Source organism: Ambystoma mexicanum, chromosome 6p (genome assembly GCF_040938575.1).
Source record: "Ambystoma mexicanum isolate Mex_15411 chromosome 6p, UKY_AmexF1_1, whole genome shotgun sequence".
Lineage (NCBI taxonomy): Eukaryota > Metazoa > Chordata > Amphibia > Caudata > Ambystomatidae > Ambystoma > Ambystoma mexicanum.
The window spans coordinates 1,216,037,833-1,216,049,980 of NC_090935.1; the positions used below are offsets into that span (position 1 = coordinate 1,216,037,833).

Here is a 12,148-nt window from a genome sequence, read left to right on the forward strand (position 1 = left end):
CCGCAGAGCCGTGCTGCACAGTGAGCCAGCTGTGGCGCGGAAAGAAGGTGAGAAATTCTGCTGACCCGGCATAGAGCCATGTGGAGTCGGCGAGCTGTTTCTGGAGGCGCAACCTAGCAGAGGACTTGGTGGGCCTGCGGTCTGAGAAATTACACCAAACCCAAACCGTGAAGGAGGAACGAATCCTTTGCTTGTAATGAAGAAGCAGAGAAACGATGAGACGAGCTGCCTACACAACGGGCTCATATGCAGACGGGAAAGCCAGAAAGCCGTGGGTAACACACTGCTACCGAGCAGACGCTGCCTCACTGGAGCAGACCCTGCGACATAGAACGTAACCGGGTTGCTGATCGTGGATGGGTGGCGACACCAGAGGGGGAGGAGGATTACCCTAACCCCATGCCAGGGGTTTAAAGGGCCGGAAAGGGGGAGAGAGAGAGAAAAAAAATGTAAAAATAAGGGTTACGGGAGCCCAAGAAACATGAATATTGTAATCAGCCAAACGGCTCACAGAAACTCCTAAGAACCATGAGGGGCATATGAAAAGAGGTGCCTCCAGCACCCCAGGGAGATGAGTGAGACATTGGCACAAAGGAACCCAAGTGTTGGTTAGAGGGATAACCTATATCCCAGAGAAGTAAGTGAAACACTAAACGGAGAAACCCAAGGGAGTTCAAGAAACCCGATTGTGGTACACTTCCAGACGGCTCACCGAAAACCCCTTCAAGAGTTGAGGGCCACATAGGAAAATGGGTTACCCACACCCCAGAGAGCTGACACATTGGGACAGAGGAACTCCAGGATTACGGGAACCAGAGAAACCAGACTATTGCAATCAGCCAAACAACTTGCAGAAACTATCGAGAACCAAGAGACGCATATTGAACGAGGGGTTGCGAATACCCCTGGGAGATAGGTGAGACATTGGGACAGAGAAACCAGAGGAAGACAGAGGGGCCCAATAAGATGAGTGAAAAACAAATTTAAGCGGAACACTGAAGCAAACAATGTGTGAACCTAGTGGGGGAGGCAAACCCCACCCAAATGGTGAGAGGGCGAAGGAGGGGTAAGGAGGTATCCCTCCACCTACGATAACTTGGGCATTTGACCTTTTCAGGAACTTGAGACTTTATTTTGCAAACTTGAGAAACTTTTGGAACGTTGACAAATGCTCCAGAATTGTTAAACCAGAGAGAATGGTTTTCTATGGATAAGCATTGAATCCAAAACGAGGAGGCATTCAAGGAAGCCCTGAGAGAGATTGGGCTGAACAACTTTGAAATCAGGACACACTGCCTAGTTTTTCTTTTTTAGCGAATAGGTTTTGGATAGAGGACCATTTTTGTTTTTTAGGCTATTGACTAGCACCTCAGTATAGTTAGTGAACTCCCCTTTTAGCAGTAGTGCTAGACAGGCGTTTTCTTTTAAGTTGAATGAAACCCTTTGATAATATGTCCCGTATTGAGTCCTTCTGGCTTGCCACAATAGCTATAAACCGAGGTTGTTGCAACCCAAGTGAAGCTTATGAACTGCACTGCAACACCCCAAAACCCCACAACTTTCCCTGGAAAAGCCAAGTCGGCACCTGCCCACATGAAATATTAGGATCCTTGGAACAATTGAGGATAGTGATTTTACACTAGAACTGCAGTTTAAAACCATGATATGGAGCTGCTTCTTCCAAAGCTTTACTCTCCGACACATTAACCCTTTAAGTGCCATGCCCCCCCCCCCCCCCCCCAGTGCAAGGCCTTTTTTGGTGATTTCGGTATGTCGCCATTCAATGCCTTGTAACTTTTATGTTACATGAGATATCTCTGCCAAATTTGGCCCCTTTTTTCCCCACACGTAGGCGGTCGTAACGCCACCCAGGAATCCTAGGTTGCTGTAGGGAGGTGAGAGAAAATAACCAAAAAGGGCGAAAATGCAGCATTTTTTCAAAAAATGCCAATAAAAAATGATGTACAAAGAAGCCTGTGGTTTTTTCCTTGTAAGAGCTAGGAACACATGGTTTGCTGTGCTGAATTCCTCAATTTCCTGGCTTTCAGGTTGAGTGGAAACTAAAAAAAATTATTTTGATGTGGTTATCAACCATTTTGTGAGAGGTAGGCGATTTTGGCCATTTTTGCCAATTGGACATGCGGGGACGGAATGGAAGAAAAGGGTAGGAAAGCCGAATTGGAGGACAGAAAGGCATACATTTCTGAAAACTAGACAAAATTCCAAGTTTAGGAAGGGGTGATTTGCGCAGGTCGGGCAACAACTAGATAGGGGAAATGCCATAGTTTGGGGGAAACTCAGGAAAATGACCGAAAAAAAAGGTATGTGGTGGACATGGCTGGCTTGGTACAGCAATGGCTTCTATGAATTTTGAGAAAAGCAATGTTCCGCTACATTCCCCTGGCTCTTGCAGTTAGGAAAGCACACTTTTACAATACCACAAGCCAAACACTGAGCCATGGTACAAAGGAGTTTTATGCTTATGGCCTGAACAGACGTGCTTAGCATGTGTAAATGTGTAATACATTCTGGGCCGATTTGCGCAAGTCAGACCTTTGCAGATTCCCACGGATGTCCTCTTTTCGGAAATGCATAGGGTTCCCTGTTTTCCTTGGTGGCTTCGACACCCTAGGCCCAAATCTTTAGGTTGTCTCTCCAAACCCTTTGGGGGTAACAAGTGGTGTAGCCTTTTTGCTTTTGCGCCCCGGTAGGTGCACCCACACTTGTGAGGTACAGTTTTCATCAGGACACCTGTGGGAACGCGGAAAGGTATGACATCTGTTGTTGGCGGCGTATTTCGGTTGGTGAGCAGAGTTAAATGTCTGGAAAATTTTGTTTTTTACCACCAAATTTGGACTTTGCCGGGGGTTCTGGGTCGATTTGCGCAAGTCAGACCTCTGTGGATTCCCACGGGTGTCCTCTTTTCAGAAATGCATGGGGTTCCCTGTTTTCCTTGCTGGCTTCAAAACCCTAAGCCCAAATCTGTAGGGTTGCCCACATGAACAAAATGTGCTGTACTGAAAGACTTGCGGTTACCAGTGGGTTTCCTTTTCCTTTTGCGCCCCAGGTAGGTGCACCCACACATGTGCGGTACCTTTTTCATCAGGAAAAGTGGGGGGACGCGGGAAGGTAGGCCATGTGTTGTTGACGGTGTGTTTCGGTTGGTGGCCAGAGCGAAATGTCTGAGAATTGTCTTTTATTTCCAGCCAATTTCAGAGACATTTCCCTCTGTCCACTCCCCGAAACACTTTTAAACGGAAGGGACAGCCCCTACTGTGGAAGGACTAGGGCTCTAAACCAATGGAGAACAGAAGGGCTCCAACCACAGATGTAACTCTTAACACTATCCTAATGTCGGAGTGTCTGCATGATTCTGTTATAAATTATTTCAAAATGGGGTTCCAAACAGTAAACCAAGTATCCTTTGCATGCATAATCAGATCACCATATAGGGTGGAAGGGGGCACAAGTCCCTCATTCTTAGTCATTATTCCATTTGACTAAACCTTTGTTCATTTATTCTTTTGTATTTTATTTATCTTAACCAAATAAATCATAAACCTTTACTGTCTGGTTTATAAGTAGAGAAAAAATACAATATGTGGAACAAATTTCACAATGGATATTTTTGCTGTTCAATAGTCACGTAGTGAGTGAGTTAGTATCAATTAAGTGCGCATATAGACATTTGTGCATAATAAGAAAACAAAAACACTGTTTACATTTGTAACTAAGATTATTCAATATTTAGACAGCTCCAATTGAAGGAGCATATTGACCAATTGTTTGGACCACCAGCTTCAATGCGGGTTGACTAGAGCCCTTATTTTAGGCTGGGTATCCAACCAGTCGGGTATAATAGAACAACTTGAATTTAGTCAAATCAAAAACTGAATTGGACTGACCCAAAAATGCATATTAGCAGTACATAAAAAACAAAAGAACAGGAGGGACGGATAGTAAGGAAACACCTGATTTTTCAGTCCTCAAGTAGCGCAAGGTGCATAAATCGCCCCGCTAAACCTAGAGGTACTGAAAGGTCAAAAACAGGGTGTGAATTACATTTCACATACAGAGGACCAAAAACCATTGGTCTACGCCAGGGGGGGGGGGGACCCCCTATCTAGTTGGTAAGGGCCATACAGCACATGGAGTGTTTGGCCTTTAGGCGCTTCGGCTGGAGATTAGAACGCCTTCGTCTGGGCCTCCGGTATGGAGATCTCTGTAGTGAGAGAGAAAAGAGAAAGAGAAAGAGGAAGGGAAGGGAAGGGAAGGGAAGGGGAGTGAGATCTACATGTGATTGCATTCACTGCTGAAAGCAAAAAAGTTAGCTAAGGCTAAAAATATTGCTGACTAGCATGCAATATAAGTAAAAGATACTTGTTAGAATAACACTATCAGTTATAGTCTGATATGTTAAAAACATAATGGAGTTGCAAAGAGGCCAACCTGTAGGGTGGGAGCCGCTAATCTTCACCGTAAAGGGGCGAAATTCTGTAGTCACTGAGTCCAGGTATAGAGTTTCTGGCTACAGACCCCACGTGATGGAAACTGCTTCAAGGAAATTCAATCCAGCAAGTAAAGAAGCAAGTCCTCTCAAATTGTGGAAATCTAGAGTATAAAATGTTAGAGTAGCGCTGTTGAATCAAAATATGTGTATAAGGAGCTCTAGGCAAAAGAAGGCACAAGCCAATACATATCTAAATGTATGATTTAAAAATAAAGGTAACTATACCTTCTTAAGATGTCGTGATTTATGGAGTAACGGAAAGGTGAAAAGATGCAGTCATACTGGGGAGCTCCAGGGTACTATTCTCTGGTAGCACGTCATATAATTTCCAGAAGTAATGCTGTCAGAAGTAAACAACAAAAAGAAAGTCGGGGTCAATGTGGTTTGAGTGTTTGAATGTCAGCAGTTTAAGCGAAACATGTCGCCAACAACAGATGTCATACCGTCCCGCGTTCCCACAGGTGTCCCAACAAAAATGTTACCTCACATATGTGGGTGCACCTACCGGGGCGCAAAAGGAAAAGGGTAACCCACTGGTAACCCCAAGCCTTTTGGCACAGCACATTTTGCTCGCGTGGGCAACCTACAGATTTGGGCCTAGGGTGTCGAAGCCAGCAAGGAAAACAGGGAACCCCATGCATTTCTGAAAAGAACACACCGTGGGAATCCAAAGATGTCTGACTTAAGCAAATTTCCCCAGAATGTATTACCCACAAGTCCCGCCAAAGACCCACATGGGAGAAGGGTGCCCAAGGCCAGGGATATTACCGCAGACTTTGCTGGAGCTCTGGCTGGCCTGCGTTACAGCTTCTCCCCACCAGGCAGTCCCAGCAGTGTGCCAATACCTCAGCGAAGTGAAAATCTGTAATGCAGCCCAGCCGCAACTCCAGGACGGTTGGAGGTGATGTCCCTGGCCTTGGACAACCACGTAACATGTGGGTGTACCGTCCCCTAAGCACAGCGGCAGCTCCAGGGAGCCCCGGTAGGATCCCCATTCTTCCCCGGAGGTGACATCTATAACGTAGCACAGCCAGAGGTGGAGCCTGGGCTTGCAGACAGACAACCCACATGGGAGGCATCTGCTCCCAGGGAAACGCCAGTGTTCTGCTGGCATGGGCGGGGGGGAATTTGTGGCCTGCCCCTGCAATTGTGTCCCAGTCCACCAAAATATCTGCCCAGACGGCCCATTCCCACCCACACCACCAACATTCCAGCCCCAGTCTCACCCACCCCACTGACAGTGGTCCCTAACCATAGAATAATAAAAAACAGTACTCGCATAACTTTGAAGCTGCTCGCGTAGAAAAAGCTGTAAATGAAACAAAAAACGTGTTACCTACGGTCACACCAGCAAAAACAAATCAATACTTTTCAAGCATGCCCGCCCCTTGCAAGCCATCCCTGGTCGTCTACTGAACCTCTTCCCCACCGCCCCCCTCCCCCAGTGAAAACCCCTTTGCCCCTTCCTACGGGCAGATATCTGCCCCCAGGGAGGGCTGCATGAAGTGCCCCCCACACTCCATTTGGGGTGGGGACAGAAGCCCACCCCAAAAGGTCGGACAGGCCCCCAATGGATGGGGAAGTAGGGTTTGGGCACCCTGGGGGCAGATTGGCACACCAATGTGTGCCCATCTATGCCAAGGAAAGTTTGGTAAACAAAGAAACAAATTGAAAATGGCAGGCTGCATCTTAGGGGGGCTGAGGGGCACTTCTCCACTCACACCCCAAATGGAGGGGCTACACATCTCATGTAGCCTTCCCTCGGGGCAGATAAGGGTGGGGCTGTCCTGCTCTCTTCCCTGGGGTCAGGTGTCCCTTCCTAGGAGCAGATATCTGCCCCCAGGGAGGGCTGTATGACATGGCCCCCACTCCATCGTGGGTGGCGGGGAGGGGATCACCACCCCTTTCCATTAGAAAATTCCCCGTCGGTTTGGGGTGCCCCACAGCCTCCCCTAAAATGCGGTCTACCATTCACGTTTTTCCTTTTGGTAACCCAACTCCCCTTGGCACAGATGGGCCCAATAGTGTGCCAATCTGGCCCCAGGGTGCCCAAACCTTACTGCCCCACCCACTCAGGGGCCTCTCCCACAATTTTTGGTGGCCCTTTGCCCCCTAACCCCAAATGGGTAGCGGGGGCACCTCATGCAGGCCTCACTGGGCCTTCTACATACGGCTGCGTGAGGTACACCCCCTCCATTTGGGGTGGTGGGGGAGGGACACCAAAAATTGTGGGACAGGCCCCCCAGTGGGTGGGGCAGTAAGGTTTGGGCACCGTGTGGCCAGATGGAACACCAATGAGCCCCTCTGCGCCAAGGGAAGTTTGGTAAACAAAGAAAAATATGAAAATGGCAGGCTGCACTTTAAGGGGTCCTGGGGGGCACCTCATTTTCTAATGACCCTACCCCCCTCACACCAAATGCAGGGGGGGGATCTCATTCAGCCCTCCCTGGAGGCAGATAAGAGGGTGGCATTTCATGCAGCCCTTCCTGGGGTCAGATGCCCCTTCCTTGGAGCAGATATCAGCCCCCGGGAGGGCTACAAGGGGTGCCCCCATTTCCCCTTGGGGGAGGGTACCACCCCCCTTTTCTGTAAAATAAATCCCTGGTGGCTAGTGCCAAGCCCCCCCCACCACTCCCACCCAAATCTCCTTTTTTTTTTTTTCATTTTGCCCCCTTCCCTGGGGGCAGATGATCATCCATCTGCCCCCAGGGTTCTGCACATATGTGCTCCCATGCTTTGGAGGCCGGGGGAGGAGAGAGGGCTGCTTACTGTAAGCAGCCCCCACCTCCCCACGCCTCTCAGACAGATCCCTGGTGTCCAGTGGGCATTACTGGGCGCGGTAGTTAGTTGTAAAACCACTGCCACCAGCCTTTTCAATAGGAAAGGGTAGCATTTGACTGCTACATGAGTTTTTAGACACAGGGGATACTATGTAACCCCTCCAGCACTCCATTTTAAGATGGTGTGTGCTGGGTCTATGAATTTGGAAACACTAGTAAAGTCAATTTCACTTTACATTCTCTGGGAAACAGTAGTTTATCCAAGAGAAGGTATTTAAACCTCTGGGTAGTCTCAAAGACATACCTGTGTCACTGCACTGAAGGTACTGTGTAACACACATGAAAAGAAGATGCCTATCTAAAACCCCATATTCAAAGAACACAAGTGTAAAAGTTGCTGGGGGTCTTAAGGGAAAGGGAATTAGCAAATATTTGAGATGTCTCCCTAACACATGCCATTGAGAGCACTTCGCTCCAGCAACGCTGCTAATCTACTACCAGAAATGGCACAGAGGACCTTTCTCTATCACAACCAATCGCTGGAACTGTACACCCAAACGCCTGCGCACAGAAGACCCAACGTGAGCACTGAAATCTACTCAATTAAGACCAGCACGCAGCCAGCACTAAAGCCACAACCCTCCAGGTGCCCATTTACTGCAATCTCACCCTAATGGAAGGTACTGCCTGAAGTTATAGGAACGCACTAGGAACCAAGTCTGGAAATGGGGAAAATCTTCCTCGGGACCAGCCCTTGAGAGCAAAAATTACCCAATTCAGCCCAAAATACAGGTTCTATTGTGCCGAGCAGTGAACTCATGCTAGTGACAAATGACACCTTCAAAATGTTTAGCATTTATTAGAAACAGTGAATTTAGCAACACTTTGGAATTCAAGTATTAGCGAAGGTTACAAAAGATCATTAGAGCAAACACAAAATATAGAGTATAGAGAAACATAGAGAAACAAAGTCTTACGCCCCTTCAATCAGCACTGGGAGACCCAGGCCCTCATAAGCTAGCTGTTGCCAGCCCCGCTCAGATGACAGCGCTGCAGGGTGCCGACAGAGCATCAGGTTCCGGACACTCGATCTTGCTCGAACCAAGTCCACGGATCGATTTCCCACCTGATCCATGTGGGCTTGCATTTTTGTAATCTCGTCATGTCAGTCCATGACGCACAGTTCCAGAACTTTCCCTGTGCAAAATATAGGCTTGCTCATGGAAAAACCCAACTCTCTCTGCGATGCTCCCTGCTCAATCCTACCCCTCCCTTGGAGCCCTCTCTGTGAAAACACTGGAATGTCCTTATCAGCGTGTGGGCAAGGCTGTACCAGGCCTTCTCATGGAAACAGGATTTGTTTACAAAGCCATGCAGGGCTACAGTTAGAAAGGCAGAATATTCTAAGAGAAGCCGAGATGATTTAACCCCATGTGAGCAAGCTCTAAAAGGCATTCACTCATAGCTTAGTGTCCATAGCGCTTAAGATTGGCTATCTAAGCGCTATATAGGTGCCATAATGCTCCAAACACTCCAATAATGTCTCTATTAGCTACAGAACTGGGGCCTCCGCCCTGTCTGTCTATCTTACAATTCATAATGTGACCTACCACCCCTACTAGGCCTGCATATTCCTTGTAGCTCACTACTGCGTAATGGAGGTGCTAAACCAGACTACTGTCAGCATTTAGCACATACTTTGAATAAACTATTGGCTTTCAGTGGCTAATGCTTTCATCTAAAGCCCTGATTGGCATATTTGCATTTTGTGTATCACGACAAACCCCCACATACAGTCTATTGGGAAACAAATGAATTCATGTCAGACACTGCGAAACCAAAAGGGAACCAATTAAATACTACCTCAAACATCCAACACACCTCCCTACCAATCACTGCACTTATGGAGGGTGCCCGATGCCTCTCCCAATACACATACCCATCATTCATCTAACCCTTCTCTTAGACTATCCTGCTGCCCTCCAAAGTAAATCTCCCTATTGTATTTTATACTGCATGAACATATCCCACAAACACGGCTATTGCAGGCTTAGCTGTTAACACATCAACATTAATAGAGCTGTGACAAAGCTCACCTTTTCAGCTATAGCATGCTGCCCCAAATCAGCAGCTGACCTAGAGTGCTTTAACTTAACAGGTTTTGGGCTCTCCCCTGTAGATAACATACTTGTCTTACCTTCAAACCAATAGAAGCAGAACAGTACCCAAGATGTGGGTACTTTCCGACTAGCACCAATGACTTAACAGGTTTCACATCTGCCTCAACCGCAAGCCCACTCAAAACTCCAATTACCTCTTTTCTTACAGAGCCACGCACAGCAAGGCCAACGAAATGGCAGACACGCGCTAAGACCACTTTACTTTACATTACATTACATTACATGGTGATTGTTTTTTTATTCTATGCTGGTTCTAATTTGTCTTGAAATAGTGGTATCTCTCAAATGTTTGTTTCTGAAACACTAAGGCTCTGATGCCCACAATGTGTTCTACTGAATAGTCTACTAATTTTAAATATATTTTTTTAGACTCTGGAGCTCGCTAGAAACCCTGCAATGATGCAGGAAATGATGCGAAATCAGGACAGAGCTCTTAGCAACCTTGAGAGTATCCCTGGAGGCTACAATGCTTTACGTCGAATGTATACAGACATCCAAGAACCCATGCTGAATGCTGCACAAGAACAGGTGAGAAACTCATTGCATTTCGCTGCTCACATCTGTTTATTTTTATTTTTTTTAAACTTTAATTCTGGCGGAATGTTACAACACAGGCATAGGGACCACGTCCCATATCACAGTTGCAAGATCGAACAATAACCACTGGTAAAGCAGGAATCATGAAACACAAAACATGACCGATGATACGGGTGACACAACAAAGGGTAACGAGACCTATAACCTAGGTATTCACATTGCATTTTTTTCGCAGAGGTAAGAAGGAAAACCCACCCACATGTTGCGAGGTCTAGATCTAGGGGGAAGAGTTGATACATACATGTCTTTGCATTCTTGGGACCAGGTTAATGCAGCTAACCATTCATTTGCATCAAGGGGGAGTTTGTCTTTCCAGTGTAGGAGAATAGCTCTTTTAGCCATCATACAAGCAATGAGAGCAAATGTACAGAGGGACTTGTTATGGATTGTGGGTCATACACCAAAGAGTGGACACCATTGGGTGTGGATAGAATAGGTTTGCACTCCACAGTTTGCTATGTAGGCCAAGCCAGGAGTGTCCGAGGGCTCATTCGGATAGGAGGCCCATCTACTAGAGATGGTTGAGCGCATTCTATAGTATTGTAGCTGGTTCCCACTAGTATTTGCAGACCGGGTTTCCAAGTGTCGGGGTTTAAGGAATTTATCTTCTGGGAAGATGTCAGCGAGGTACCTGTAGCCAAGGTTCTCCCATTTGGAATAAATTGCCTAATCCCATGTCGGTTTGAGCTCAGGGAATTTCCATAGGGGCAGCCAGCGATAGCTAGTTTTATCGGTTCCCGTGAGGGAGAGCAACATTCTCCAGAGCCATTTTCCACTTGCTTTGTGGACTGCCATGAGGAATGATGTGGCAGGGGAACCAGTTAGGAAGCAGCTTCAGGGGCTGGTTGATTCTGAGTGAGTAGTTTCACAATGATTGTAATCCATTTTTGGCCTGCTTTCTATACTCTATTGTGTGAGTGTTTTTCCAATAGTTTTTGGTGAGCACTGTGTGCTAATCTGGTGTTTTTAACTAGTGTTTTTGTGGCCTTTAACCCTGTTTTTTCTGTGCTGGCCTGAATCCAGAGGGTGCAGTCCATGGGTTGTAGTCCTTTGTTTGTGTCTGGCCTTTTCCCAGTCCCACCCTCCCCTCTTGCAATTGGTTGGAAAAGTCAGGTGTGATTTTCCACTTGCTTTGTGGACTGCCATGGGAAAGGATGTGGCAGGGGAACCAGTTTGGAAGCGGCTATAGGGGCTGGTTGATGCTGAGTGAGTAGTTTCACTTTGTGTCACATGTTTACCCTATCCATCCTGTTGCTTTATATACGTATGCTGCAATGCACTCCCCTGGTCCTGCTCTCGTGCTTGGTCGCAGGCGCTTTACTGATAACCACCATATCACCCTACTACGCTTACTCTCTCCTATACACCATCATTCAACTAGAACACAGCTATGCTATGACACATTCGGCCTAGCTGTTCTCATACTAACATGACCCCATGAACAAGCGCAGCTAGCTGAGCACATACCGGCTAGCTTAGGTGTCTCCTCAGGCCTAACGCAGCCAGAACTCAGTCTGGGTGTCCACCCTCTAGACTGCACACATCCAACTGATTTCCTCAGCACCACACCTACTGCTAAGAAGCGGCTATCATCGAACAACCACATCAGCAGCACACATATCCGGTGTGCCCACGCACCATACTACACTCTCTCTCTACTGACTTGAACTGCGATTCCTGAGGGCGTTCAACCTACCAGCGCTTTCAGGTCATACCAATGATACATAAGGTGCTATATAAATGCCAAGTAACATAACATAACATGCCCTTAGAGTGGACTTAATCGGGTGAACTGGGCTGACCCCACGATAGTGCTGGTTTAATACAAGCGTTTTAAGGTTTGATTCCCCTGCAGCCATTGCTTCAAGTTTGACATGTGAGGGTGGGGGGTTGTTTGAGGCAGATGTGGGCTCCCAAAATGTTGCAAATTGTGCTTGGGCAGCGATCCAGTAGACCTCCAGATTTGGGGCAGAGAATTCCCCTTTCTCATATGGGAGTTATGTCCACCCACTTCTTTTGAACCGCACCGGAGTGCCAGAGGAACTATTTGTTTATTATTTGTAGGGTGCCCGAAACCCTTA

At 47.2% G+C, this 12,148-nt stretch overlaps 1 protein-coding gene across 2 annotated transcripts in view; it reads left to right on the forward strand.

Annotated features, from left to right (window-relative positions):
• The window catches only part of UBQLN1 (ubiquilin 1), a 1,098,378-nt gene that overhangs the window by 378,285 nt on the left and 707,945 nt on the right, over positions 1-12,148 (forward strand). For both annotated transcript variants that reach the window (XM_069625875.1, XM_069625876.1), the window contains one exon: positions 9,840-9,998. In XM_069625875.1, coding sequence (XP_069481976.1) covers positions 9,840-9,998 — 159 coding nt within the window. The remainder of the gene's footprint in view (positions 1-9,839; positions 9,999-12,148) is intronic.